A 25697-nucleotide genomic window follows, 5' to 3' on the forward strand; every position below is an offset into this window, starting at 1 on the left:
CCTCCAAGGCGGGCCGCAGTGATGCCGCAGTGAGGGGCCTTCGGAGAGAGTTTCTCCGGGAGCATGCAGGGCTCTGGCTTCCTCCCTTTCCTCCTGTTAGCGGTGGTGTGAAGGCCTGGGGAGAAGGGCCCTGACCCAGCACTCAACTCACTGCTTCACGGCCGAGGCCCTCCCCCTGAAATCATGGACTTTCTAGGGTCATCCGCGAGATAGAAGGAATGGGCTAGAGGTGTCCTGACAGCATTCATCAGCGTTTTCAATAGGTTGATGGGGATGGTGTAAATATTGCCCTTTTTTTGGCGTCTGCACATTGCCCTCATTTGACTGTGGTGTTTGGACGTGCTATTGATTCTTAGACCCATTTACAGCTGCAGAAGTGCTGAGTTAGAAGGCAGGCCATGTGAAATGGCCCCTGCTGTTTAAAAAGATGGATGCTTCCCAAGGACGACAGTGGTGTGTGTAGTTTTTATAAAACAACAAGGCATCTTTTCCAGCCGTATTCTGATTGTTCTCAGAGCAGAGAGATGGCAGGGCGGTTTTCCATCGCAGAGAAATGTGTGGCTTTCCTCTAGCAGCCGTCACTTCGCCACAGCCCTTTCTCCGGCGTCGGATGTTTTGTGATTCTTACAGGTGGCCGCCAGGGCTGAAGCGGAGAGCGTGTCACCTCTTTCCTATGTGGGAGGAGCCGTGTTCTCCGGGACTCGGCGCTGTGAATTGCTTGTCTGTTTCTCCATTAACTCACATACGTCAGTGATGATTACCTGTTTAGCTAGTGCTTTGTGAGTGTCTCTGTATACTTCGTGTATCTATAGATACAGGTTTAGGGTAGAACTGTTTCTCTAAATAAATTTAATCTGTGTGCATTGTATGCTCATTACATTTTATCTGCACTTAGTGACTGCGGAATGTCCAATTATGAAATGCTCCTGTGCGGTGTATTCATTAAACCTTTTGATTACCTACGATAAAGCAGATGGTGCGTTCCCCAGCATCCTCTCCTGGGCCCTTGTCTTGCCTTGCCGTGCTTCCCACAGTTCCAGGTTTTACAAGACCCCCCGGACACTGGCAAATGTCTGCGATGTTTGATTCCAGCCCAGCCTTCTTGTCTGCGGTGACTCCCGTATTCGGTGGTCTTAGGGACATTTTCATCTGGAAATCTCACGGGCTTTTCTGCAGTACGTGGTCCTAATAATTTTTCACTTAGTGCTCTTGGACTTCTAGGTAGATAACTATACCATCTGTAGGAAGCAACTTGGCCATTTTGCAGTCATTGTACCTCTCTCTCTCTCTCTTTTTAAACCTCTTTGTGTTGGCAAGAACTTCTAGAGAAGTGCTTCCAAAAATTGCCCGAAGAGAATCTTCTGGGCTGCTTCTGAAATATATAAAGTACCAGGACTCTTCCCTGGGAATTATAACTTAGTAGGTCTGGGTCGAGGCAAAGGAATCTGCTTTGTTTTGTTTTGTTTTTAAACAAGTACCACAAAAATTTCTTATCTTCAGCCAAGTTGGGGAAGCAGTGTTTCAGGACAGGGCCGCACGGCCGTGGCGGTCGTCTTGGGGTCCGGACTGGTGTGTCTGTGTCATGTGTGATGCTGATCGGCTGCTGGCCCTGCTCCGGCCTTGCCCTGTAACGGGTGGTATTGGTAACTGGCTGTGGAGTTCTTGTGTGCCCAGGGGCAGTCACACAGTGGTTGATCTAAACCAGACAAAGAGCTCTCTGCCCTGGTGCCCCTTCAATAAACATGTCTGGTGCCTGTCACGTTCCAGGCCCTGCGGAGAGCTGCGGGACAGAGGGGTGCATGCTAGCCAGGTCATCTTGATTTTCCAACCCCCGCGCTCTCTCTAACCTCTGGCCTTTCCCGGGGCTGTGGCTGCCCGTGAATATCCTTCCATAGTGCTCGTGGGCTCTGCTGCTTTTTACTGTAACTGATTAGACTCTTGGCCACACTTCTCTTTCATTCCATCCTGCTCTGCAGCCTGCGACTTCACTTCAGCCAGAGCGCTGTCTGCTCGGTGTCTGCTAAAAGCGGCTTCTAAACCAGAGAGGATTTGGAACACACCGAAGGTTCATCTTGTGGAGCCGTGTTTGAAAGCTTTTGCAGTTGTGTCCGTGGTCTGGGCCTTTTGTGTGGGTCTTTCATGCACAGGCACGCTGTGGCCGTATGGAAATAGTTGCAGTTGCTTGTTCCGCTCTGTTTTCTTTTATGCCTTCGAAGCTGCTGCTGTGGCTGCCTTTGCTTCCACCCTCCCCGCTCCTCCCAGCTCTCCCTTGCCCACTTCTCTGTAGCCTCGGAGATTCAGCCACTGCCTCTTGCTGATCCCCCAGTCTTTCGGTAAAACTCTCTGATTTTTCCCCAGAAAGGTCTTATCAAGGTTAGATTAATTCTTGCTTACTTTGTTGTCACTGTTGCGAGTGGTGCCTTTTTTTCCTAGTGTTTTTAAGACATCATTTACATGCAAGTAAAATGCACCTACTTTAAGTATATAATTTGATGAGTTTTGGCAAATGTATATAGTCATGCAAATGATATCTTTTTTGGATTATGTATCTTAACACTTTGTTGCTGGTATATGGAAATGCAAATTATTTTGGTATTTGAATGCACTATGTGGTTGTCTTCCTCAACTTGCTCATCGATTCTAGTAATGTGTACTCAGGCATTGACTCTAGTAATGTGTACTCAAGTTCTCTTGGGTTTTCTATGATATTTACACCACCTGCAAATAGTCGTCACCTTTTTTCCTCCCTCCCTCTCCTTTTACTTTCAAACATTAATCATACTCCCCCCCCCCTTTGGTCTTCTAATGCTTCTGGAACCTCCAGCACAATATAAGTACATAGAAATAAATTTGGAAGAGTGACATTTAAAAAAGGAATGAGCCAATAGCAAGAAAGGACCAAATCAAACTTCTAGAAATAAAATAGTAAGGTTAAGCGCAATAGAGAGGTTACATAGCAAATTAGAGATAGCTACAATAAAAATTAGGGAGTAGAAAATGGATCTGAAGGAATCAACCAACACAGAGAATATTGAACACAGACACAGGGAAATGGAAAATGTGAAAGGCAATGAAAGGATCTGGAGCATAGAATGAAAAGATCAACCTAGAATTCCGTACCTAGGTAATCTATTCAAGAGCAAAGATGAAATGAAGATATATTTTCAGAAAAAGTTGCAGTGGGTTCGTCACCAGTCGTCCATTGCTGAGGAACTAATAGAGGATATACTTTGGGGAAAAAGTAATTGAAGCAATAAGGAAGAAATGGGATATAAAAAGAAATGGTAAACAGTGGAATTAGTCAATGTGAATACATTTAAATAAGCATCATGTATAAAATAATAATAATAATGCCCAATTTTGATGGGCTTAAAATAAGACCCAGCTAAAGCACTAGTCACTGGGACATGAATATGTAGTTGAGGCATGACTATAGAGTTACAGGATTTTAAGTTACCGGAGATGCTGGTTAAGATTGTGGTCAGTGTTCATGGGAAAGTAGTCGGAGGAGGTTCCTGTCTTGTCTGAGGGTTCAGCAGGCTTCTGCTTCTGCTTGGACCCCTCAGACGGTGGCTTGACGCTCAGAGGAGGTGCTCAGAGAGGGTGATTTGAAGTGAGTGGGACGGGAAGGGCCTCCAAGGAAGGCATCAATCCTGAGCTCTTTCCATTAGGCCGCTGTGCTCCCAGGTGTCAGGGCCTGTCGGCATGTGCCCTGAGCTTCAGACTGTACCTGAGCCATGTGGGGAATGAGCTCGAGGCCGATTGAAAATACAGTCCTCTGAGCTCAGAAAGACTGCCCCCCCAGAGTGTCTCCATGCCAGGTCCATGAGTCCCAGCCCTGGCCCAGGAACCCGCAGCGCAGCGGTTCCTGCACAAGTCACCTCCCAAGTCACCCGGCCTTAGAGTCTGCCCCTCAGGTGGGACTCTGTCCCTACTCCCGGCTCAGCAGACCTTTCCCTGGAAAACCCCCCACTGCAGAACTCAGTGTCCCCTGTCTCTGTCTGAGTCCTCGCAGGAATGCCGCACTGTCCCAGGCTGTCTCTCCCAGCCAGTCCCGCATGCTTTCTCCCTGGGGGATTGTTCTGCCGAGGGGCTGTGCTGCACCGTGAGAAGAGTGAGACGGGCCTGTTCCTGTGAGCTTCCACACCTGTGAAACTGCGACCGCGAAACTAATTCACGAGACTGTCAGATGGTTAGATGAGCCTGTGTGCGTGCACAAAGCATCTGTTAGGTGCCTGATACTAGCTAATGTCTTAGTAAGTGTTACTTCCATTTCAGGGGAGAAAAAAAACGAAACCACCAGAAGAGTAGACTCAAAGATTATAATTGCCAAAAAGAGGAAATCAAAATGAATTAAAATGAGAAAAATAAAACCTGAAAAGTAGGTAAGAAAGGACAAAATAAAAGAAAAATGAAATAAAATGAAAAATGTTACAATAAGCTATAGAAATAAATAAAAATGTATGAGTAGTCAGTAGATTAAAATAACTACTTGTCCGGTATGCCAAGGTTGTGGGCTCAGCCCCAGTCAGGGCGCACACGAGAGCCAAGCGATGAATGCGTCAGTGGGGCAGCAAATCAGTGTCTCTCCCTCCCTCTCCCCCCTCCTCTTCTCTCATTCTCTCAAATCAGTTTTAAAAAAATCTATAAAATAACTAGAAATAAATGAGAGATGCATAGATTCTGCATGGACAGGAATGTGTAACTATTGAAAGACATTAAAGAAGGCATAAATGCTCGAGGAGATGAATATATTTATGAAGGAATGTTCAGTATATAAAGATGTCAGTTCTCTCCAAAACCACCTATAGATTTGATCAGTTCCCATCAAAATCCCGACAGGATTTTTTGTGGCAAACAACACACTGACTTTAAACTCTGAGTGGTAGTAGAAAGCATCAAAAGAGAAGAGTGTGAGTTTGGGGCTCGGACTCCGACCTCGAGGAGCAGGGGACGCCACCGCAATGACGTCACGGCGCGCAGGCGTGGAAGCAGAAAACCTGGTGGGGAGAGAACGGACCAGCTGCTAAGTGATCCTGGGGTGGCTGATTATCCCTGAGGAATGAAGTCGGGCTCTGTCTCCTTACCTACCAAGCAAATTAGCTCTAAGTAGATTGAAACTTAAATATGAAAGTTGAAAACTATAAAACTGTAGAAGACAAAGTGGAAGACGACCTTTCTGACCTCAGAGAGAGAAATATTATTTAATTTACGAAATACAAAGGAAGAGAGTACTAAATTGGGACTAATGTTCTATTTGAAGATGACTGTATAAAGAACAAATAGAGTGAAAAACAGCCCTTATAGTTAAGGAGTTGTTTGCAAGTCATAACTTCCATAGGATTAACATCCAAGAAATATAAAGAACTTCTATAGATCAAAAAGAGAAAGACAACTTACACGACTACACTCTAAGAAGACAAGGAATCCAATTAAAAAATGGGCAAAGGACTTGAACAGATACTTCTCCAAGGAGGACATACAGAAAATCCAAAGACACATGAAACGATGTTCAATATCGCTAGCTATCAGAGAGATGCAAATTAAAACCACAATATGATACCACTTCACACCAGGCAGAATGGCCATCATAAACAAAGCAACAAACAACAAGTGTTGGAGAGGTTGTGGAGAAAAGGGGTCCCTAGTGCACTGTTGGTGGGACTGCAGACTGGTACAACCACTATGGAAGGCAGTATGGAACTTCCTCAGAAAACTAAAAATGGATCTGCCTTTTGACCCAGCAATTCCACTGCTGGGACTTTATCCTAAGAATACTAAAACACCAATCCAAAAGAACCTATGCATCCCAATGTTCATAGCAGCACAATTTACAATAGCTAGGTGCTGGAAGCAACCTAGATGCCCATCAGTAAATGAATGGATCAAAAAGTATGGTACATTTACACAATGGAATTCCATGCAGCAGAAAGAAAGAAGGAGCTCCTACCCTTTGCAACAGCATGGATGGAGCTGGAAAACATTATGCTAAGCGAAACAAGCCAGGCAGTGAAAGACAAATACCATATGATCTCACCTTTAACAGGAACCTAAACAACAAAACAAAGAAACAAGCAAAATATAACCAAAGACGCTGACAGTGCCCACAGGGGAGAGTAGAGGGAATTTCAGGGGACATTGGGAAGGGTTCACGGGAACAAACTTAAAGGACACGTGGACAAAAACTAGGGGGAGGGTGGTAATGGGAGGGAAGTGGGGAGGGTTGGGTGGGTGGGCTGGATTGGGAGTAAAAGGGAGAAAACTGTACTTGAACAATGATTAAAATAAAATTAAAAAAAAGAGAGAGAGAGAAAGACAACCCGGTGAAATACTACGCAGAAGACAGGAACAGGGATTTCACAGATGAAGAAACACAAATGGCCCATAAACACAGGGAAAGATGCTCAATCTTTTCAGTACTTACGGAGTTATAATTAAAACTATGATACTATGTATCACCCCCCAGACTGACAAATGTTAAAAGTGTCTGACAACACCAAGCACCGGGCAGAACGTGGAGAGTCAGGGAGTTTCTGACACGGCCGAGGGGAGTAGAGATTAGTGCGGCTACTTTGTTGAAGCAAGTTGGCAGTGCCTGGTGGAGCTAAGTGTGCCTAACTCCTGGCCACGTAATTCCACTCTGCTGACATTCGCACATGTGGCCACCAGGAGTCATGGACAAGAAAGTTTATGGCAGCATTGTGAGTGAGGGAAAAAATGGAGGCAACCCAAATGTTCCCCAGCAGTGGACTGAATATATAATTATGATGTAATTAAGTAACGTAGTACAACCAAACATTGAAAAAAATGAGTAAATTACCATTACATCGGTACGGATGAACTGTAATGTAATTTTGAGTGAAAGAAGCAAGTTGCGGAAAAAATATGTAATTGTGTAGATTAAATGAATCATGTGACTTATGCATACTTGCGAGATAATAAAATATAGGAAATGATTAATACAAAACTCAGGACACTGGTGCCGGGAGAGCAGCCGGTGTGGTGGGAGGGGCCGCACGGGGTGAGGGCCCACAGGTAGGCCAGACTGACCAGAGCGCGCTGCTTCTCAGGGAGAATCGTGGGGAGATGGGGACATGCTCTATAACTTTTAAAACTGTTCACGCACACTTTATACACCATTTGATATATTTTTAATTGTAAAACTATGAGGGGGACCCCCAAAACCCCCAGAATTTATTATAAAAATTGTGTATTTATTCTTACATGTTTAAATTTCATTCACCTTTAAAGTACTCTTTTTTAAAAAAAGATTTTGATTATTTATTTTTAGAGAGAGAGGGGAAGAGAAGGAAAAAGGGAGGGAAAGAAACATCGATGTGTGAGAGATACATTGATTGGTTACTTCTTGCACACCCCAGGTCCCTAGGTGGGGACCTGGCCTGCAACCCAGGCATGTGCCCTGACTGGGAATCAAACCAGAGTCTTTTTGATTTGCAGACTGGTACTCAGTCCACTGAGGCACACCAGCCAGCGTTCAGAGTACTCTCTATTTGATTCAATACACCTATCAAGACTTTTTTCCACTGCTCAAAATAGTTTCTGAACTTGTATATTTTGATGCCTTTTAGTACTTCTGCTATTTTTGTTTCACCTCTTCTACATCAACAAAAGATTTCTCTTTGAGGCCTTTTTTCATTCAGGGGAACAAAAAAAGTCAATCAGGATGAGATTGCATGAATAGGGAGGCTGGGGCATGGGGATCATGCTGTTTTGATCAAAAACTGCCAGACATTCAGCACAGTGTGGGCAGGTGTGCTGGTAAATCACCCATCATGAAATGGGCAAATGCATTGAAAGAGTCTTCAGAAAAAATTCACTGAAGCTGAATGCAGCCTCTCACAACAACGCCATCTGGCACACTGATACAGATGGGTTCCTAGAACACTGCCTAGCTGGGGAATCCTATACTACAAGGGGCCCGCCCTCCAGAAGGTAATTCTGTTTTTGGGGGTGTCTGCCCTTGTATATTTTAAAAATTTAAGAGATAGTAGGAAATGTTTTGAAATTAGATGTATTAGGGTATTGAAAATTCTCGAATATTGAAACTCATCACCTAAAAGTGTTTGGAGGAGACTTAATTTTCTAGGTTAAGGCCTCCCCATATTTCAGTTTCAGAGTTTGGGGGTGGGGAGGGAAGGAGACCTAGAGGAATATCGCTGGCATGGCAGTATACACCAAGTGTGGGGGACGCTGGTCCCTGGACCCGACTGCTTCCCCTCCTCCCTCACCCCCTTCTTCCCGGCCATGAATATGCAGGGACTGACTGCCCAGTTCTGGGCGCTGTCCTTGGGGCAGGTAGCCAGCAGGGAAAGCCCCGCCTTGGTGCTCACAGCAGTTTTCAAACCTTGGTTAGTACAGACTTTGTTACTCTCCACCTCCTGACTGACTTCACAGTGAAAGCCACTTCAGGGCTGTGTCATAATCCAGTCTTCGAGATGTGTTAAGGAAATCTTTTATGTACGTATTTAAACATCCCAGTTGAATGCGGTCTCTGAAGTTTTCAGTGTAGTATCGTTTCTGGTTTGGTGCTAGCCCATAGTTAATATTTCCAATTCCTGTATTTTTTATTTTCTAATTTTTTCTCTCTTGATGAACCCTAATTATTTGGGATTGACTTTGATGTATTGATTTTACCATGTCTATCTATATTTTTGAGACTCAAAATTGTATCCAATTTGATACCTTTTCTTAAAGCAGTATTTTCAAAGCACAACAGGCATCCTGCTGGAGAACATTAAGTGGGGCAAAGGGAAACATTTTTTTATTTGACAGTCATGTAGTTATTTTAATGTGTATTGTAAAATATACATATGGAACCTGTGATTTCATGGCTCCTGTTACTCAGGGCGCAGCTAAGATAATCCATCTCCCATAAACTGCATGAGCGAATGGCCCAGGTGGCTCCCAAGTAGAGCAAAACATCATGAAATGAATACATGGAGTACAGATGTGGAGTACAGATGTGGGGTTCAGTTGTAAAGGTGAATTTAGGTATTCTCTGATGTCCTCTGATTGTCTCCTACTTGTATCATAGTTCTCAAAAAATAAAGCACATGTGGTTTGTCAGGAAAAAAGCAACCTATAAAATTCATCTAGGCACATGGTTTGTGCAGATAACATATTCTGTTACAGGACAGGTTCTGGAAATACACAAATACGTGAAGTATAGATCCCACCCTCGCGGAGCACCAGGCTCGTAGAGATAGGCCCGCCAATTAACAAGTGCAGGGCCACGAGGAGAGCGCACCAGTGGGAGTGCGGACGGGGTGCAGGGGCAGCTCTGAAGGGTGGGCACTGGCTGACGGAGCAGTGGGGGAAGTCTCCCCAGAGGAAGAGAGGCTGCAAGCAGTCTTGGGGGCTGAGCAGAACGTTCCCAGAGAACCAGACTGGGAGAGGCAGACCCCAGAACGGCAGGGGCCAAGACACCGAGAGCTGGGAGAGCACGCGGCGTTGGGTTAGCTGGAGCACGTGCTTGTCGTTCATGCTCATGTGAGGGGAAAGGTGAGGGCGAGGGGCTGGGTACGAAAGCTGGGGCATGTGGTGGCATTTACTGAGATCTAATTCTGAAAGTGATCGCCAGCCCTTGAAGGGTTTTGAGCAGACGACTGACGTGTCTGGGGAAGTGAAGGACCGGACCGGACCGGACTGGACCAAAGGAGGGAAAACCAGCATCACGTTACAGTCAGTCATGGGACGAAAGGACCAGGACGGCCATTGGGGGAAACTCAGAGTGTCGTGCTTTGTTTTGTTTCATGTTATTTTCAGGCAACTGCATTGCATTTAGACTTTTCTGAGAATTTAATGGGTCAAAGGGGATCGTGCTAGGTGATTTGAAGTCAATATAGGAAATTTCTGAAGGAACTGGGTATTATTCCATCTTTACTTTAAACAAGGTATTAACTAACTTTGCCTGTATGGTCTTAAACACCAATCGATTTTTGCTTATTTTGGGTTAAAATGTGTATAAGCAGCATATAAAGGCAAACGGAGAGCATGGTATCGATGAGGCACACGGCTGTAAGCAAGCAAGTCCTCTCTTCCAGTGAGGTGGTCCGTGCGGTAATAGACTGCAGAGGCAAGAGAATGAAATGTTTAAACTCCTTTGCAGTTAATATCCTGCCAAGAAAATCTCAGACAATTGTGTTATTTAAAGGGAATCGGTTGGACAACAAAATCCATGTCCTTTAAAGAGCCTCCTTTAAATCACGAATGTTCTACCTAATTGTGCCATATGTTTACTTTGGTGCATATTTACTATTAAATCTTAAACTTAATAGTCTTTGGGTTTCCTGTGTATTGTTCTACCTCCCAAAGAAATGTATTGGTACGCCAACCTATTTTTGCACCTCAGCATATCATAATTTCGGGTCGCGGGTCTGGTGCTGACCGCCTGTGTTTGGGAGTGCTCATTTGTTTCTGTGTCCACAGCCAGCCCCTGAACACCAAATTCTCTGCCTCACATTTATTTTGGGAATGTTCTCCTAATGGGCACGTTTTGGCATGTGGCTTAGTCAGCTAATTGGCTAACATTCAAAAGCCTTGAGCTCTCAGCACTTCAGCCCAACACAAATTTCTGACTCCAATTAGGGAATGAACTCTAAAATCTTATATAAAAAAAAAAAAAGATCCAGAAGCATCAAACGGGGGAATTTATGCGGAGGGCACATAGGGATGTTCAAAGGGGAAGTTGACATGGCCTTGGTAACGTGACTGCACAGAGCGATGAGGAAGGAAGCCAGAAATGAAGGGCCACCAAGGGCCCGGGCACAGCCCAAGAACGTGGGTTACAGTGGAGCAGAGTGTCCGTGGAAAGCTGTGTTTTACAGCTCTTGTCACCATTTCTTTTGAAATTCTTTTTCGTGCTTTTGAAGATATAACTCCTTACTTCCTTATTTTCTACTTTGACACAGAAATCCCCTGCAAAGAAGCTGAGCCATGCAATTAGTAAATCTTTGGGGTGCGTACCCACCAGAGAACCCCCGCATCCTGTTTTTCCTGAGCAACCAGAGAAACCACTTGACCTTGCAAATATAGTGTAAGTATACACCTGGATGTGGGTGTGGACTAGACTGACCTGGAGACCTTGCTAAGTTCTTTTGGATCCAAACCACTTAACATGAACATTTAACCTTCCGGTTTGGGGAAACGTAGACTTCAAGCTCTCATCTCTTTAAACCACCGTGAATGTCTGTGTAGATACCTAGCTCCGGAGCCCTGAGGGCTAGTGACATATTACAGTCTCCAGAAGAAGCATTGACACATTGGAGAGTAATTGCTGTGCTGGACTTAGCCAAGTTGCCTTTTGTTGTTGGTGTGCTATTCCCTTAAAACAGTGGTAGAGGTTGTTTCTTCTCTATCGCAGTAAGGCCTATAGATTTTAAAAATTTGTTTAGACAACATGGAAATGAATACCAACCTGATTTGCTCTTTCTGTATTGAGAGAAAATTAGGAAACATAAGGCTATATTTTATAAACGAAACTAGAGATATGTGTGTGTGTGTGTGTGTGTGTGTGTGTGTGTGTGTGTGTATTTAATTGAATATTCATGCTAGAAAGCTGAAGGGACCAAAAGAGTTAGAAAAATAGAGAGAGGAAAAGTAAGGAGGAGGAGCAACAAAGATGGATGCTATTCTGATCTCTTCTCTCTGAATGAAATGTTGGTACTAAGTTTAGTCTGCTGGATAAAGTTGGTAATGGTTGAGCATTCGTCTTTATCAGGTGTTAGAAGTTTTTCTGTTGGAGTAGACATTCACTTTCCTTTCCTACCTGATGGTAGAATAATGCAAGCATGTGGCTTAAAAGTTCAGTAATACAGAACTTAACATGAAACCCAGCACATCCTCCCACACTTCATTGTGTTTTGTTTGGCTTTCGGATCTACTAGCGGATACCTCTGTATCTCTAAACAGTGCATTTAGAGCACCATTTCTTGACTTAATCCGTTTTGGACATTGTTGAATCCCTTCTGGGCATAAGGAATCAACCCATCCCAGTTTTTTGTAATTACGAGGTCTGTCTGGAGCACGTCCAGCCATTGTTAATATAACGAGAACAGTTTGCAAGACACCAGTGTAACCTGGCAGCCAAGGAGAGAGGACTGGAATGTGCATGCGTGAACAATGACGACATCACTGTACTACCAGTGGGGTCGGGAGGTGCCATTGAGCGAGCATGTTTATTGTGTGGCTGTTGCATTCAAAATGACTGAGTAGAGCAACGAATTTGCCTCAAATTTTGTGATAAGCTTGATCCTCCATGGAAGCTATTTGGATAATTCGGAAGGCGTTCAGGGATGATGCAGTGAGTGCAGCGCAAGTAAAAGTGTGGCACGGGTGCTTCAGCGATGGTTGAGAGTCTGTGGAAAGTGATCTGCATTCTGGAAAGTCTGCAATAAGCACAGCACCTGAGAATGTTGACCACATACGGGCTGCAATAACAAAGATTGGCGACTGACAGCGCGAGAACTAGAGGCTGATCTGGGGATTCCGAAAACGACTGTGTCCAAGATTTTGACTCAGGATCTGGGCATGAAACGTGTGGTGGCAAAATTTGTTCCCCAGCTTCTGCCACCAGAGCAGAAGGAGCATCGTGCTGCAGTTGCTGATGACTTGATTCAAATCACTACCAGTGAACTAGATTTCCTCAAGGTCATAACTTGGAAAGGGACTGAGCTGTCATTGACCTACATACCATGTTTCTTGTGTCTTGTATCTTCTTCAGTCAGTGTCTCTGTTTTTCATAGTACGTGGCTGGATGCTTTCTGGACAGACCTCGTGTGTCACCATTTTTTTACATTGGCCAACTTCGTAATTGTAAATGATGTTCCTAACCCTCTATTTCTTCTAAGTTTCCTTGACTTTTGTATAAAATGAGAAAATTGGTCCCTTCCTTCTATTTCCTCCGTCTCCTTGCGCCTCCTAACTTGTGCCATCTGTGCCTTCACCTTCATGTTGTCAAGACTGGTGATACCTCTGTTCCCTCACACACAGGGTTAAATCTAAAAGTTATAAACCAAATAACAGCATTTACAGTTAATACCAATTATTACAAAGTCCAACAGTGTGCTGTGATTCTGTATGCTCTTTCTTGTAGTTCCAAGTTCATGGCCTCTGTGACCTCTGCCTGATTTCAGTGGGAGCTTCTTTCTCATATGACACTGATTGCTCAAAACCATGCCTGTTGACTTTACAGTCGCATCGACTTTCCGACTTGTGTTTTCTTCTGTTTCCCATTGCTTTTGTCTTCTTGCTAGAGGAAAAAAAATGCTTTTTTACCCACTGTGTTCCATACTGAATTTTACCTGTTGTGTGTAATCCATTTTGGGGGTTAAATTTGTTAAAAATTTTCCCTTTTTGGTTAGTGTTTTTAATGTTTCTTTTTTCTTTTTTTTTTTTTTTACTTAAAAAGAAGTCCTTGTCATCCTGACAGGTATGGCTCAGTTGGTTGGGCTTTGTTGCATGAAGCTAAAGGTTGCTGGTTCGATTCCTGGTCAGGGAACCTGCCTGGATTGTGGGTTTGGTCCCGGTTGGGGAGCATATGAGAGACAACCAATTGATGTTTCTCTCTCGCATTGATGTTTCTCTCCCTCTCTTTCTCCCTCCTTTCCTCTCTCTCTAAAATATAAATAAATGAATAAAATATTTGTTTAAAAAGTCCTTGTGTATCCCAACATTGTAGAGGTTTTTTCTCTCTCTCCTTTTTTCCTCTTTAAGTTTTGAGAATTCCCCTTTCACATATGTCTTTAATTCACCGGAAGTAGATTTTTGTGTATAGTGTGGTATAGAATATGTAATTCTCTTTTTTTCTTCGCTTTTGAATAATAACTTGTCTCAGAGCCATTTGTTGGATAATTTATTATTTCTCCGCTGACCTACAATGCCACTACTGTCACAAATGAAGTTTCCAAATACACACGGTCTTGTGTCTGGGCCCTTTCTTCTGTCCCTTTGGTTAAATTGTTTATCCCTATGCCAATATCCTAATTACTACAAGGGATTAAGTAATCTTTTTAAAAGGGTGTCTTATCTATTCTTTGCTCTTTCATATAAAATTTAGAATCAGCTTGTTGAGTTCCTCATTAATTGAGTTCCTCATTATTTGAGTTCCTCATTATTGAGTTCCAAGTTTTGTTGGATTTTTATCAGCTCTTCACTGAATCTGAAGATCAAATTGGGGAGATTGACATCTTTACGGTATTAATCTTTCATCCCAGGAATGTTTTATGTCTTTCCATTTATTTAAATATACTCTTATGCCTTTCAATAAAGCTTTCTAATTTTCCCCAGAAGGGTCTTATGTAAGTTAGATTAATTCTTATGTACTTTATACTTGTTGTTGCTGTTGCAAGCAGCACCTTTTCCCCTACAGTTTAAAAATATGATTTACATGCAATAAACCACCCACTTTAAGTGTACAATCCGCTGAGTTTTGGCAAATGCATATAATTGTGCAAATGGTATCTTTTTGAATTATGCACCATAACATTCTGTTGCTGGTGTGCGGAGATGCAAATTGGTTTGGTGTTTTAATCCACTGTGTAGTCATCTTGCCACGTCAACATGCTCATTGATTCCGGAAATTTGTACCCAGGTTCTTTGGGATTTTCTCTGAATAATACAGTACCTGCACATAGTGACAGCTTTGTTTCCTCTCTCCCGCTCCTTAAACTTGTAAGCATTAATCATACTTTTTTTTTCTTTTTGGTCTTATAATACTGGCTAGAACCTCCAGTGCAATACTGAATAGAAGTGGTTTAACAGGCATTCCTGTGTTATCACTAATCCCAAAGAGAATGCTCTCAGCATTCATGTAGTATGTCATTTGATGTAGTCTTTGAATGAACTGTTTATCAGGTAAAAGAGGTTTTCTTTTATTACTAGTTTGCTAAGACTGCTTTCTTTTTGTCATGAATGGATGTCAGATTTTCTTAAAGACTTTGCGTTAATTGAGATGATCATATACACTTCTTTATTCTATTAATGTAGTGAATTACATTTTTTAAACAATCCTGGAATAAATGTAAATTGACCCTCCTTTTAAGGCACTGCTAGGTTTCATTTGCTGATATTTCATTTAGCTTTTGCCTATGTTTATGAGTTAAATTGTTCTGTAATTTCCCCTTTTTTTGTCTTTAGGACAAAGTTTGCCTAGTTTGCTTACTTTAAAAAGTTGAGGAACATTCTCTCTTTTTATATTTTTTAGAAGAACTTGCTTAAGATTGGAATTATGTGCCCCTCAGCCTTCTGTGTAGGAAAGTTTTAATGGTTAATTCCATTTTAAAAAACAATTATAAGACTATTTTCATTTTTAATTTATTTTTTAGTCACTTTGGAACATTTTATATTTGTAGGAACTTGTCAGTTTCTTCTAAATTTTCAGTTATTGGCCCAAAGTTTGTAATATTTTGTGTACAGTATGTAAGCTACTGTTCCTTTTTTCACTCCTAATTTCATGTATTTATGGTTTCTCTCCTTCTTTTTTATTTGAAAAATCTTGCCATAGGTTTGTCTAACCTACTGGATTTTCAGAGGACCAACGTTTGTTTTTTACGATTCTCTTATTGTATGTAATTGTATTTTTAAATTTCACTTCCACCCTTACCTTCATTATTTTTGTCACAGTTTCTTTGACTTTCTTTTGCTACTCTAAGTTCTTTAAAGACATGGTAGCTTACTCACTTCAAGTTTTTTCGCCTAATATAAGCATTTAAGCCTATTAATTTCTCTAAGCACTACCTGAGTGGTGTTCCAGGTACATTATATAATTTTTTTGTTTAGCCCTAAATATTTTCCAAGTTCTGATAAGATTTCTTCTTTGAGATGTATACTTCCTTAATTTCCAAACATATGGGCATTTTTCTAGATCCTTTTTGTGATTAATTTTTAGTTCAATTCATTTTAGTCCGCATTATTCAGTTCTTTCAGATTTGTTGATACGTATTTATTACCTAACGGAGAACCCAGTTTCTATCCTGGTCCCTGTAAATTTGGAAATAACATATATGCTGTGCTAGCTGGGTGCAGAATCCCTACTGAAGGACGGACTGTGTGTCCCTGGGGTCCGGTTTGTTAGTCATGTTGCTCCACCCTTCGGTAGCCTTATTTACTTCTTCCAAACAGTACACTTCCCTAGGAAATGGAAAATCTATTTTCATGTAGTGCCTCTCTCTATTCCTGATAATTCTGTTTGTTCTCAAGTCTATTTTACCTGCCAGTAATGTCTTTTACTATCTTCTGCTAGGTACGTGCCAGATATAACTTTCCCAATCTTTGATTTTCAGTCTTTCTGTGTCCTTGGGTTTTCAGTCTATTCCTTGTAAATTGCAAGGTGGATTTTTTTACCTTTTAAAGAAATTTTATTTTTCAATTACAGTTTATTATTGTAATAATTAACCTTTTGTCAAACTTGCTTCCAAATTTTTCTGAATTAGTAAATGTCTCAACTGTTTTCCGTGGTCAAGTTTTTAGTTTAAAGATCAGATTTGTTACATTTTTTCATCATGGTTTATGGCTCCCCTTTCGTATTTAAGATAATGTTCTCACCTCAACATTATAAAAATACCTCTGTCTACAAAAATTTTCCCATTTCTGGATTTTTTTTGTTATCAGATGAGATAGAATTGAAGTTTATTTTTTCAATATGGATAGCCATTTGTTCCAACTCCATTATTTTCCTGGTTATTTTGTTGCAGTCTTAATATGACTTCTTTTAGCAATTGATACTCACTTTGAAGCTCTGAGAAATCATATAAATTACATATTTGCCCTCTATATGTCATTTTCTAAAAAGATGTCTTTGCCTTACAGTCTGTTTTTATCTTATGGGCTGGTTAAGAAGGGCTCTTGTGAAGAATCAATAACATTTACAGTGAAGCTTAAAAGATGAATAGGGATTAGGCCGGTGGGAGGCAGTGGGAGGAGCATTCCCAGCAGAGGGGGCGCTCAGACCGCCTGAGATTTTGGACATTGTCTCTAACCGAAGGGTTTGGATAGGAGAGGGACATGTTGAATTGTATTTAAGAAAAGTCATTGCCCACTGTGTGGGAATAGGAATGGGACAACAGTGAAAAGGAAGAGCCAGCTAGGATTCTTTTTTTCCTTTGGCCAGGTGAGAGCTGACGGTGGTTTGAGCTGTCATAGAGGTATATACCCAGCAATTGCATACCCAAAAATAAGTTTAAAACCTCAGTTGAAATGTGGGTCAGGAATTAAAACTCCAAGTATACTGTAGTGTTAATGGCTTCCATTTCATTGTTGACATAGAGGTTTATTCAGAGCCTCACAGGTTTGAGATTCCAGAGTGGTCGATCTTTACAGAGTCCCCCTAGTGTTCCAAGTCCTTTGCCCACCTCCTGCCTAACCCTCCCAGCACCCTTTTCAGTGTCAGCATCCTTAACCTGTAACAGATCAGGGGACAGCACTGGTGGGGCTCAATGGTGTTCCCAAGGTCACACAGCTACAGGGCAGCGAAGCTGGGACCGGAATCTAGGGCTCGTAACCCACGCTCCACGTTCTTTCCGTTGCACCTCAGTTTCCTAAAGTGCTGACCCAGGAAAAATTGTTATTATAGAAACATACAATAATGGAACCGTTGTTTGCACCCCACGGTTGGTTTTAGAATCAAGAGAGAACACTGAGTGACTGTAACCTGGACGGTTGAGAAATAGAAGAGCAGCCGTGTGAAACGGTAGAAGAAAAACTAGATTCAAGATTCAGAGATATTAAAAAAAAAAAAAAACAAGAGACATCAGTTTGCTTTTCTGTAAAACTGGTGGTGATAAAACTTATCTTAGCCCTGGCCGGTGTGACACGGTTGGAGCATTGTGCTATCGCCAGAGGGCTGTGGGTTCGATTCCTGGTGAGGGCACATGCCTGGGTTGTGGGTTTGGTCCCAGTCTGGGCTCATACGGTCCCTGATTTGGGCGAGGACTGGGCGGCAAACAACGGATGCTTCTCTATCTCCCTTCCTCTCTCAAAGGCAATGAAAAAATGTCCTTGCTGTGCTGTGGGGCTGCCTGTGGGGGAGGACCTGTGCGGCTCGCCTGCTGGTCTCTAGCACACTTTTCAAGGGACTCTCATGTGAGACTGGGAGTTTCTTCCACCTCAGCAGCTGCCGAAGTCCACTGGCAGCTCTGAGTCTCAGTTTCCCCTTAGGTCAGCACCTCCTGCGCAGCCTGCCACCGTGCGCAGCCAGCCCTGCCTGCTGCGGTCCGCCTCGCTGTGGTTTCTCTCCGTCCACCGCCTTACCCGTCTGGTTGTTCTGGTTGATTTTTTCTTGAATTCCGTGGTTGTCGGAGTTCCATACAGTTTGATTTTCTGGCACTTCTGGTGGTTCATTGATTTTAGATTGGTTGTTTCTCTCCTTTTGGTTGTGCAAGGAGGCGAAGGGCTTGGAGGGTGGTGCCTAAGGAGAGAGAAATGGCGATGGAGAAACACGTTCATTCTAAACCAGCGTTCATCTGGGCTGATCACCCCAGCAGAGATCCAGAAGTGCCTGAATCTTGGACACTGCTCTGCAGCCCTTTTTCTGGAAACAGTAACCTCTTTGGAGACTTGGTTCTCCCTCAGCCCTAACCATGTTTTTCTAAGAGGATTGCCAGTCAGAGTGTCCAGCCCTCCGTGCACCAGAGTGGGCAGATGACTCAAGGCTGACCATCTTGAGAATTTCACAGTGGAACGAGGAAGAGGTTTTCCCCTCCAGTGGTGAAGCTGCAGTCTGTTAGGCAGAAGCGGTTTCTTGTTAAACACGCAGCTGTGGGATCTATATAGATTCTGACCCAAAATGAGATCTCAGCAAAAATCACAGCCAGTGTCCTAATGCCGTTCCAGGGTCCTGGGAGCCAGCTGCACCCTCACCCTTCATGAAGCTAAGTTGTGAGTTTAACTACACTGAGTAGATTGCTCTTTTTTTTTTCCTTAGCTACTTCAAGTTAGACTTGAAGCTCATGGTTCTAACGTAGAGCAGTGTTTCTCAAACTAGAAAATTTGTTCTTCCCTGAGAACTCGAATCTGAAAAATTCATTTGGATAATACAGAGATGCCTGGGTTAGGGTGGGGAGTCTGTGGATTTGATCTATTCAGTAGCTTTAGAACCAGGTAAAGGTGGACAGGTTCTGCCACCCCCTAGCTTTGTGATCTTCAGCATGTTAATTGTCCTCTGACCTTTATTTCTTTACTTGGAAAATGGGAATGCCATCATGGGTAGTAGCAAGAATTCAGATCGTATATCTAGACACCGAGCTCACTGCTGATGCAGTACTCACACTCAACAAATGTTAGTGCATTTACCCCTTCCCTCCCGGCCCTCTTCAGCGTTCCAAAGTAAAGAAACGTGCAAAATACACAGCAGATCTTGCACAAGGCATACCTTGGAGAGTTGCGGGTTTGGTTCCAGAACACTGCAAGTAGTATCACAGTAGTGCGAATTGTGATCTTTTTGCTAGTGTAGGGTCTTTTCTTCAGGTTGTAAAAAATGCACCATTCGTGAAAGGCAATAAAGCAAAGCACAGTAAAACAAGGTGTGCCTGTGACTGTTGGCATCATAGGGCTTTTTCATATTCTTTCGTTGTACTGGTCTTTGGCCCATTATTTAAAATAATTAAGTTGTAGCTTTTTGTGAATTATTTTATACATCTTTGGTTGTAAATGATAATTGTTAAATCAGGTTTGACCTAAAAACTGTAGTATGTGAAGCCAAAGTTTAAATGTCTATTGTCGAGATGGCTGATGATTCTGAGGGCTAATTGGACTCAAAGCTTCTTGAGGGCAGGGACAGTCTTCAACTTGTTTTTGTTTTTCTCAAAGCCCCTGACAGTGCTGGGCATGAATGAGCCATGGATTTTGTGTGCGTGCTGATAAGGCCCTTGTTTACCGTAATGGAGTTTGTAGTCATGGGGGTGCTTTATGGAGGTACTTGGAGCCATTTCTCTGACAAGGGAGGTGAGAACGAGTGTAACTTTGGCAGACCTATGAAGAAGGACATTCCAGGGTAGGTACCTAGTTCATTTGAAAGCAGGGGCTTAGATGAAGCAAAAGAACAACTTGTTTGAAGGATGTGGAAGCTCTAATAGTTTGATAGATAAAAGAATGAATGTCTCTACAGCGTGGGTCTTGAATTTGTCTTAAAGTGTGGCGAAATCTGCGAACGACCAGAGAGATGGGGAAGCATGATCAAAGTACGTAGGGAAGATGGTTCAGGAGCAGCACAAGTGTCTAGGATTGAAGGCGAAAGAGTCGGCTGCAGAAACCTTAGTAAGTGATTAAATGTATTTACCGGAAATGGTTAAGCACCCCACATGGACAGCACTGTTGGGGAGATACAAAAACGAATCAAGTCAACGAAAGCATAGGGCATAATAAAAAAATATTGTTTCTTTTCACACTAACAGTCATAGACAAACCACAACTTCTGGTAAGGAGTCCCCAGGTGCCCGAGTGGCAGAGAGCTGTCGAGGTAAAAGACAATTACGGAACTGTAACCTTAACCTGGCAGCTAAAAGATATTCTGGGAAAAAGAGCGAGATAATGAGCAAGTGCTTTGAAAACTGTAGGGCAGCAGTTCCCGCCTGTCCGAACGGCTTTCTGCAGCGGAGGGCTGTCAATGGCTGTGGGAGGGGGGCCGTCCGCCAGGCGCCCGAGGCCTCGCTTGTCCTCTCCGGCTTCAGAGTCGGCTTTGTTCACGCACCCCTTTATCCACTCGCAGTTTTTAAGTGGAAATCTTGCTGAGTCAACAACACTGTACTTTCACATTCTTGGCTGACCAGAGCTCTACCCAGCCCGTGCTCACTGCTGGATCGAAGTCAACTCAGAAAGCCAGGGCCAGGGCGTCCCCTCGGTGTGGGTCCCGAGCCCACCCAGGGCCAGACTTTTTCTTTCATCAATAGTCTGGCTGATGAAATAGGTAACTTACTCATTAAAAGTATGTATGTTGTTAGGCCGAGATGAGGAATCCAAAAGGTCTTTGAAATTCAGATAAGATTTTAAAGTCACCCTAATAAATTAGAGAGTTGTTTTTGAAGGAAACGATTCCTTCCAAGTTAATCTAATTTTCCGTGGGCAGCCAAGAAGTGGCTTAAGAATGGGATTTCCACAAACAAATTGTTCAGATAGGCATTTATTGTAGTAGAGCCCTAGTGATGTAATAAGGAAAGAATACATCACACAAAAACTATACGCTGGGGCTTTTATTGTTTTCCCTTCCTAGAAACAACTTGACAAGCACTGTTATCTAATATCATGCTATTGGTAATAATTTTTTTAAAGATTTTATTTATTTATTTTTAGAGAGGGAAGGGAGGGAGAAAGAGAGAGAGAAACATCAATGTGCGGTTGCTGGGGGCCGTGGCCTGCAACCCAGACATGTGCCCTGACTGGGAATCGAACCTGCGACACTGGTTTGCAGCCTGCGCTCAATCCACTGAGCTACGCCAGCCAGGGCTATTGGTAATAGTTTATAGACTAAGCAGTCTACAGTAAGGTTTTCTAAAAGTGCCGCAGGTAGCTGAGACACTGCACCACACACCAGCGATCAAGAGCACAGGCTCCAGAGCCACCCCGCCCTCGTTCAGATCCTCCTTCCACCATGATTTGGTCGTGACCTCAGGTGCTGTGCATTAGTTCCCTCCCTGCCTCAGTGTCTCCATCTGATAGAATAAAGGTAATCACAGTGTCTTCCCCATCGGTGGTTGTGAGGTTTGAGTGAATGAGTCCACGGGAAGCACTCGGTGAGCATCGCTGCTGCTGTCGTTGAAGACACTCCCCACTCTTGACTCCACGACTAAGTTACAGATGAGCCCGTGCCACGGCTGCAGATACCGTGAACACGCCCACCCCGTGTAACAACTGATAGTGTCACTACTTCCCTCTCTGGGAATAGTCTCCCCGACGCCAGGTGTAACAAAGATTCGTTCTCACACACTCTACACGTCAAAGTATTAAACTGCGTGGGGCTGACCCACGACCAACCAGTATTTCCTGAAAGCCCACTCCACGCGCAGGTGCTCAAAATACAGTGATAAACAAACCACAGACTTCGTAGTCAGGTCGTGGACGTAATGCAGATTGATTGAAGACCTTCTTTTTGGAGGAGGTGGTGGTGGGGATGTCGGGGGCTTGTGGGACTTCGAATCTGCTCACACCGTTTAACGGGTTTTTCTTCTAGTGATGCTCTCAGAGTTGTCCCTGGGTGTGTGAAACACCTCCCTTTTCCGTTTGCTTTGTTAATGGTAGCAAAAATACTATAGACTCACTTTAGAAAGTTGAGTCAGTGGTATAATAGGTTTTATTTTTCTCTTAACATTTTCCTACTTTATAATTTTTTTACATTAAACATCATTTTCTCTGAAAATCAGGAAAAAATAAATTGGAAGAATTGGAGAAGTATCGAAAAGTACAAATAGGCAGGAAAAAAGTTCCCCGTAATTCCACTTTTCCTAACAGTTTGATATATTTCCTTCCGGTATTTTGTTTTATTATATTTAGATCAGACCATGCTGTGTGTATGTATAAATAATTTTATCTTGTTTTATAGGGTTATTGCTAGGATAAAATAATGTATTTAAAGCTCTAAACACAATGATAGACTTATATAAATATTTAATAATTGTTAGCTATTATAATTATCCTGCCCTTCTTTTTTTATCTCTTATAAGCTAAGCACTTTTCTATGTAATTGGAAAGTCTTCATAAGCATTATTTTTTAATGACAGCACAGCATCGTATAATTATGGATGTACCATTGTTTACTTTTCGTTTGTCTTATATTTGACCATTTAGATTTCTACAATATTTGTTCTACTCTAAATATCTCCCTAAATATTTAACAGTGTAGACCCATCTTTGCATTTCTGATTAATTCCTTGGAATAGATTTCTAGAAAGGGAATTATTTAGTCAAAGTGAACATTTTTAAAGATCTTTAATAAACATATTGCCAGATTGCTTTCTAGGAATTTTGCTTGACTATCCTTTTACTTTTTTCTGAGAGTGAGTTAACAGCCTGTCTCAGAAAACCCCCTCCAGCCCTGGCCATTGTGGCTCAGTTGGTTGGAGCATCATCCTGTAAACCAAATGGCCGAAGGTTCAATTTCCTGTCTGGGCACATACCTAGGTTGTAGGTTCGGTCCCTGGTTGGGGCACATACAGAAGGCAACCAACCGATGTTTCTCTCTCCCTCCCTCTCTCTCTCCCCCCCACCCCCACCCCCTTCCTCTCTCTCTAGATGTTTCTTTCTCTCTCTCTGTCTCCCCCTTCCTCTCTCTCTGGAATCAATGGGTATGTCCTTGGGCGATGTTTTAAAAAAAGAAGAAAATCCTCCCCAACCTTAAGGATTACTTTTTTTTTTTCATTTTTTAAAAAAGATTTTATTTACTTTTAGAGAGAAGAGAAGGAGGAATAAAGAAAGGGAGAGAAACATTGATGGGTTGCCTCTCACACATGCCCCGGATGGGGACTGAACCCGAAACCCAGGCTCGTGTCCTGACCAGGGGTTAAACCAGCGACCTTTCGCTTTGTGGGACAACACCCACCCAACTGAGCCACACTGGCCAGAGCTAGGATTACCTTTTAAAAAATTGTGTGTTAACGGGAAAGTGGTCTGCAATTTTAACACATTTCTTTGCTTTTTTTTTTATAATTAATACACTTTTATGTTATTATTTGTATTGTTTTATTGAAGGTGTATTTTCACTTTGCTCATTTATCTAACTGAAATCTTAATAATTGTCTTAATGAATTTGTGTAAAGACTATTAATTGTTACTTTCTCATATTTATTGAAATAAGTCCCCAAATTTTGTTTTCTTTCTACCTCATTTTAATATTTCAAGTTAACTAGTCTTTTCCTTTGTAGTTTTTCTATGGCTTTTGAGCTTAGACCATCCACTCTGTCCATAGATCCATATTTTTTGTCCTAATTTATGTGAGTCAGCATTTACATTGAGCTCCTTAACACCCCGGAAATGTATTTGCCTCTGTGGGGTGCGGGGATCTTCCTTTGCTGAGGTACAGACGTGAAACACCTGGTGACATGTTCAGGTTTTTCAGTAGCTGTTGCATATTAAAGAAGATCAGCCAAACTGGTCTGATGAGTTGTGTCAATTCTGCTGCTTTGTAATTTCCGCCTGCACACCTGGAAGCATTGTTCCCCGCTCTGCCTTACTGGAGCTGTGACGACTTTTTTTAAGCAGAAGTCATTTTTGGTGCATTACATCTTCCTTGTTTTTTTAAATCCTCACCCAAGGACATGTTTATTGATTTTAGAGAGAGAAAGAGAGAGAGAGAAGCATTGATGAGAAACATCGATTGGTTGCTTCTCCTACGTGCCCCAACCAGGGATCAAATCCACAAGCTTTTGATTTACAGGATAACACTCCAGCCAGCTGAGTCCCCCTGCCAGGGTGTGGGTTCCATCTCCTGACTGCATCTGAGCTGCGGCTTTCACAATGAATTGTGTGTCTAGTGGTAGACATTAAGGATCCCCTTTATGTTTTCTTTTTCTTTTTTTTTTTCCTTTTCTTTCCTTTCTTTTCCTTTTCTTTTTTTTTTTTTTGGCGTTAAAACAACAGAAAGTCATGGTTTCACGGTTCTGAAGGCCATAGGTCAGAGGTCACATAGGTGGCAGGGTTGGCCACTGCTGGAGGCTCTGAGGGAGAATCTGCTCCCTGCCCCTTCCAAGCGTCTGGCAGTTGCCGGCAGTCCTTGGTGCTCCTTGGCTTGTGGGAGCATCACGTCAGTCTTTGCCTCCTTCATCTACGTATTGCTGCCTTTATTCCATGTGCGACTCTGTGTCTCTTGTTCTAAGGACACCAGTCATTGAATCAAGGCCTGCACACTCCAGTACGACTACATATTGACTCATTATGTCTGAAAAATTCTCTTTCCAAAAGGGGTCACATTCTGATGTTGCTGGTGCCGGTGAATTTTGGAGGAATGCTATTCAACCCAGTACAGGAAAGAAAGCCCGACTCTTTATTAGACAGACTTGAAGCAATCCTCTGTTCTCTGCCTCACACCTCCTGACTTCAGACGTACCTGAGCATTCGTTCCTGAGTCCTTCTCCGCCTGGTTCCACTTGCTGTGGTCTCTCCAGTCCTGCAGGCTCAGCTTCCACTTCCTCTGTTTTGCCCAGGGACAGACCTTTCGCGGCCGACATACAGTCATCCTGGGCATAGACTCTGGGGCCAGACCATCTGGGTTTAAATCCTGGTTCTGTGGCTGTGTTACCTCACACAAGTGACCTAACGTCTCTGTGCCTCAGTTTGCTCATTTGTAAAAGGGGGTTGATGATAAGAGTACCTACTGCACACAGTTATTTTGAGGAGTAAGGGGAGTGCTTAGGATGGTGCCTGGGATGAAGAGTTTATGATGACTCTCGGCCACTTTACTTCTAGGTTCAAACGTGTAGGGGCAGTTTTTCCTCTGGTTGCCTTTGTCCCTGTGTGTTTTCAGAGGCCGCTTTCATCTTGGACTGCAAGCATACCCATTTTCTTCTCAAAATTCGCTGGAAGTTCAGAAGGGGTATGATATGTGGGGCAGTTATGATTAGTTTATAGCTTACATTACTGTCTAGTTTTGAACATTAGAAAAGAGGCTTTGATATGTGGGCTAGACCGTAATACGTGAGCGTGATGTTTCCCAAGAGTTAGAGATGATTATGAGAGACGTTTTTGTGATATCAGAT

The 25697-nt window shown here is 42.8% G+C and overlaps 1 protein-coding gene across 6 annotated transcripts in view; it reads left to right on the forward strand.

The window, feature by feature from the left end:
- Positions 1-25697, forward strand: part of DTNB (dystrobrevin beta) — a 172757-nt gene that overhangs the window by 86926 nt on the left and 60134 nt on the right. For all 6 annotated transcript variants that reach the window (XM_045844349.1, XM_045844347.1, XM_045844350.1 and 3 more), the window contains exon 9: positions 10932-11056. In XM_045844349.1, coding sequence (XP_045700305.1) covers positions 10932-11056 — 125 coding nt within the window. The remainder of the gene's footprint in view (positions 1-10931; positions 11057-25697) is intronic.

Source organism: Phyllostomus hastatus, unplaced genomic scaffold (assembly GCF_019186645.2).
Source record: "Phyllostomus hastatus isolate PE091 unplaced genomic scaffold, TTU_PhHast_1.1 phas_contig_402, whole genome shotgun sequence".
In the NCBI taxonomy this organism is placed as follows: Eukaryota; Metazoa; Chordata; class Mammalia; order Chiroptera; family Phyllostomidae; genus Phyllostomus; species Phyllostomus hastatus.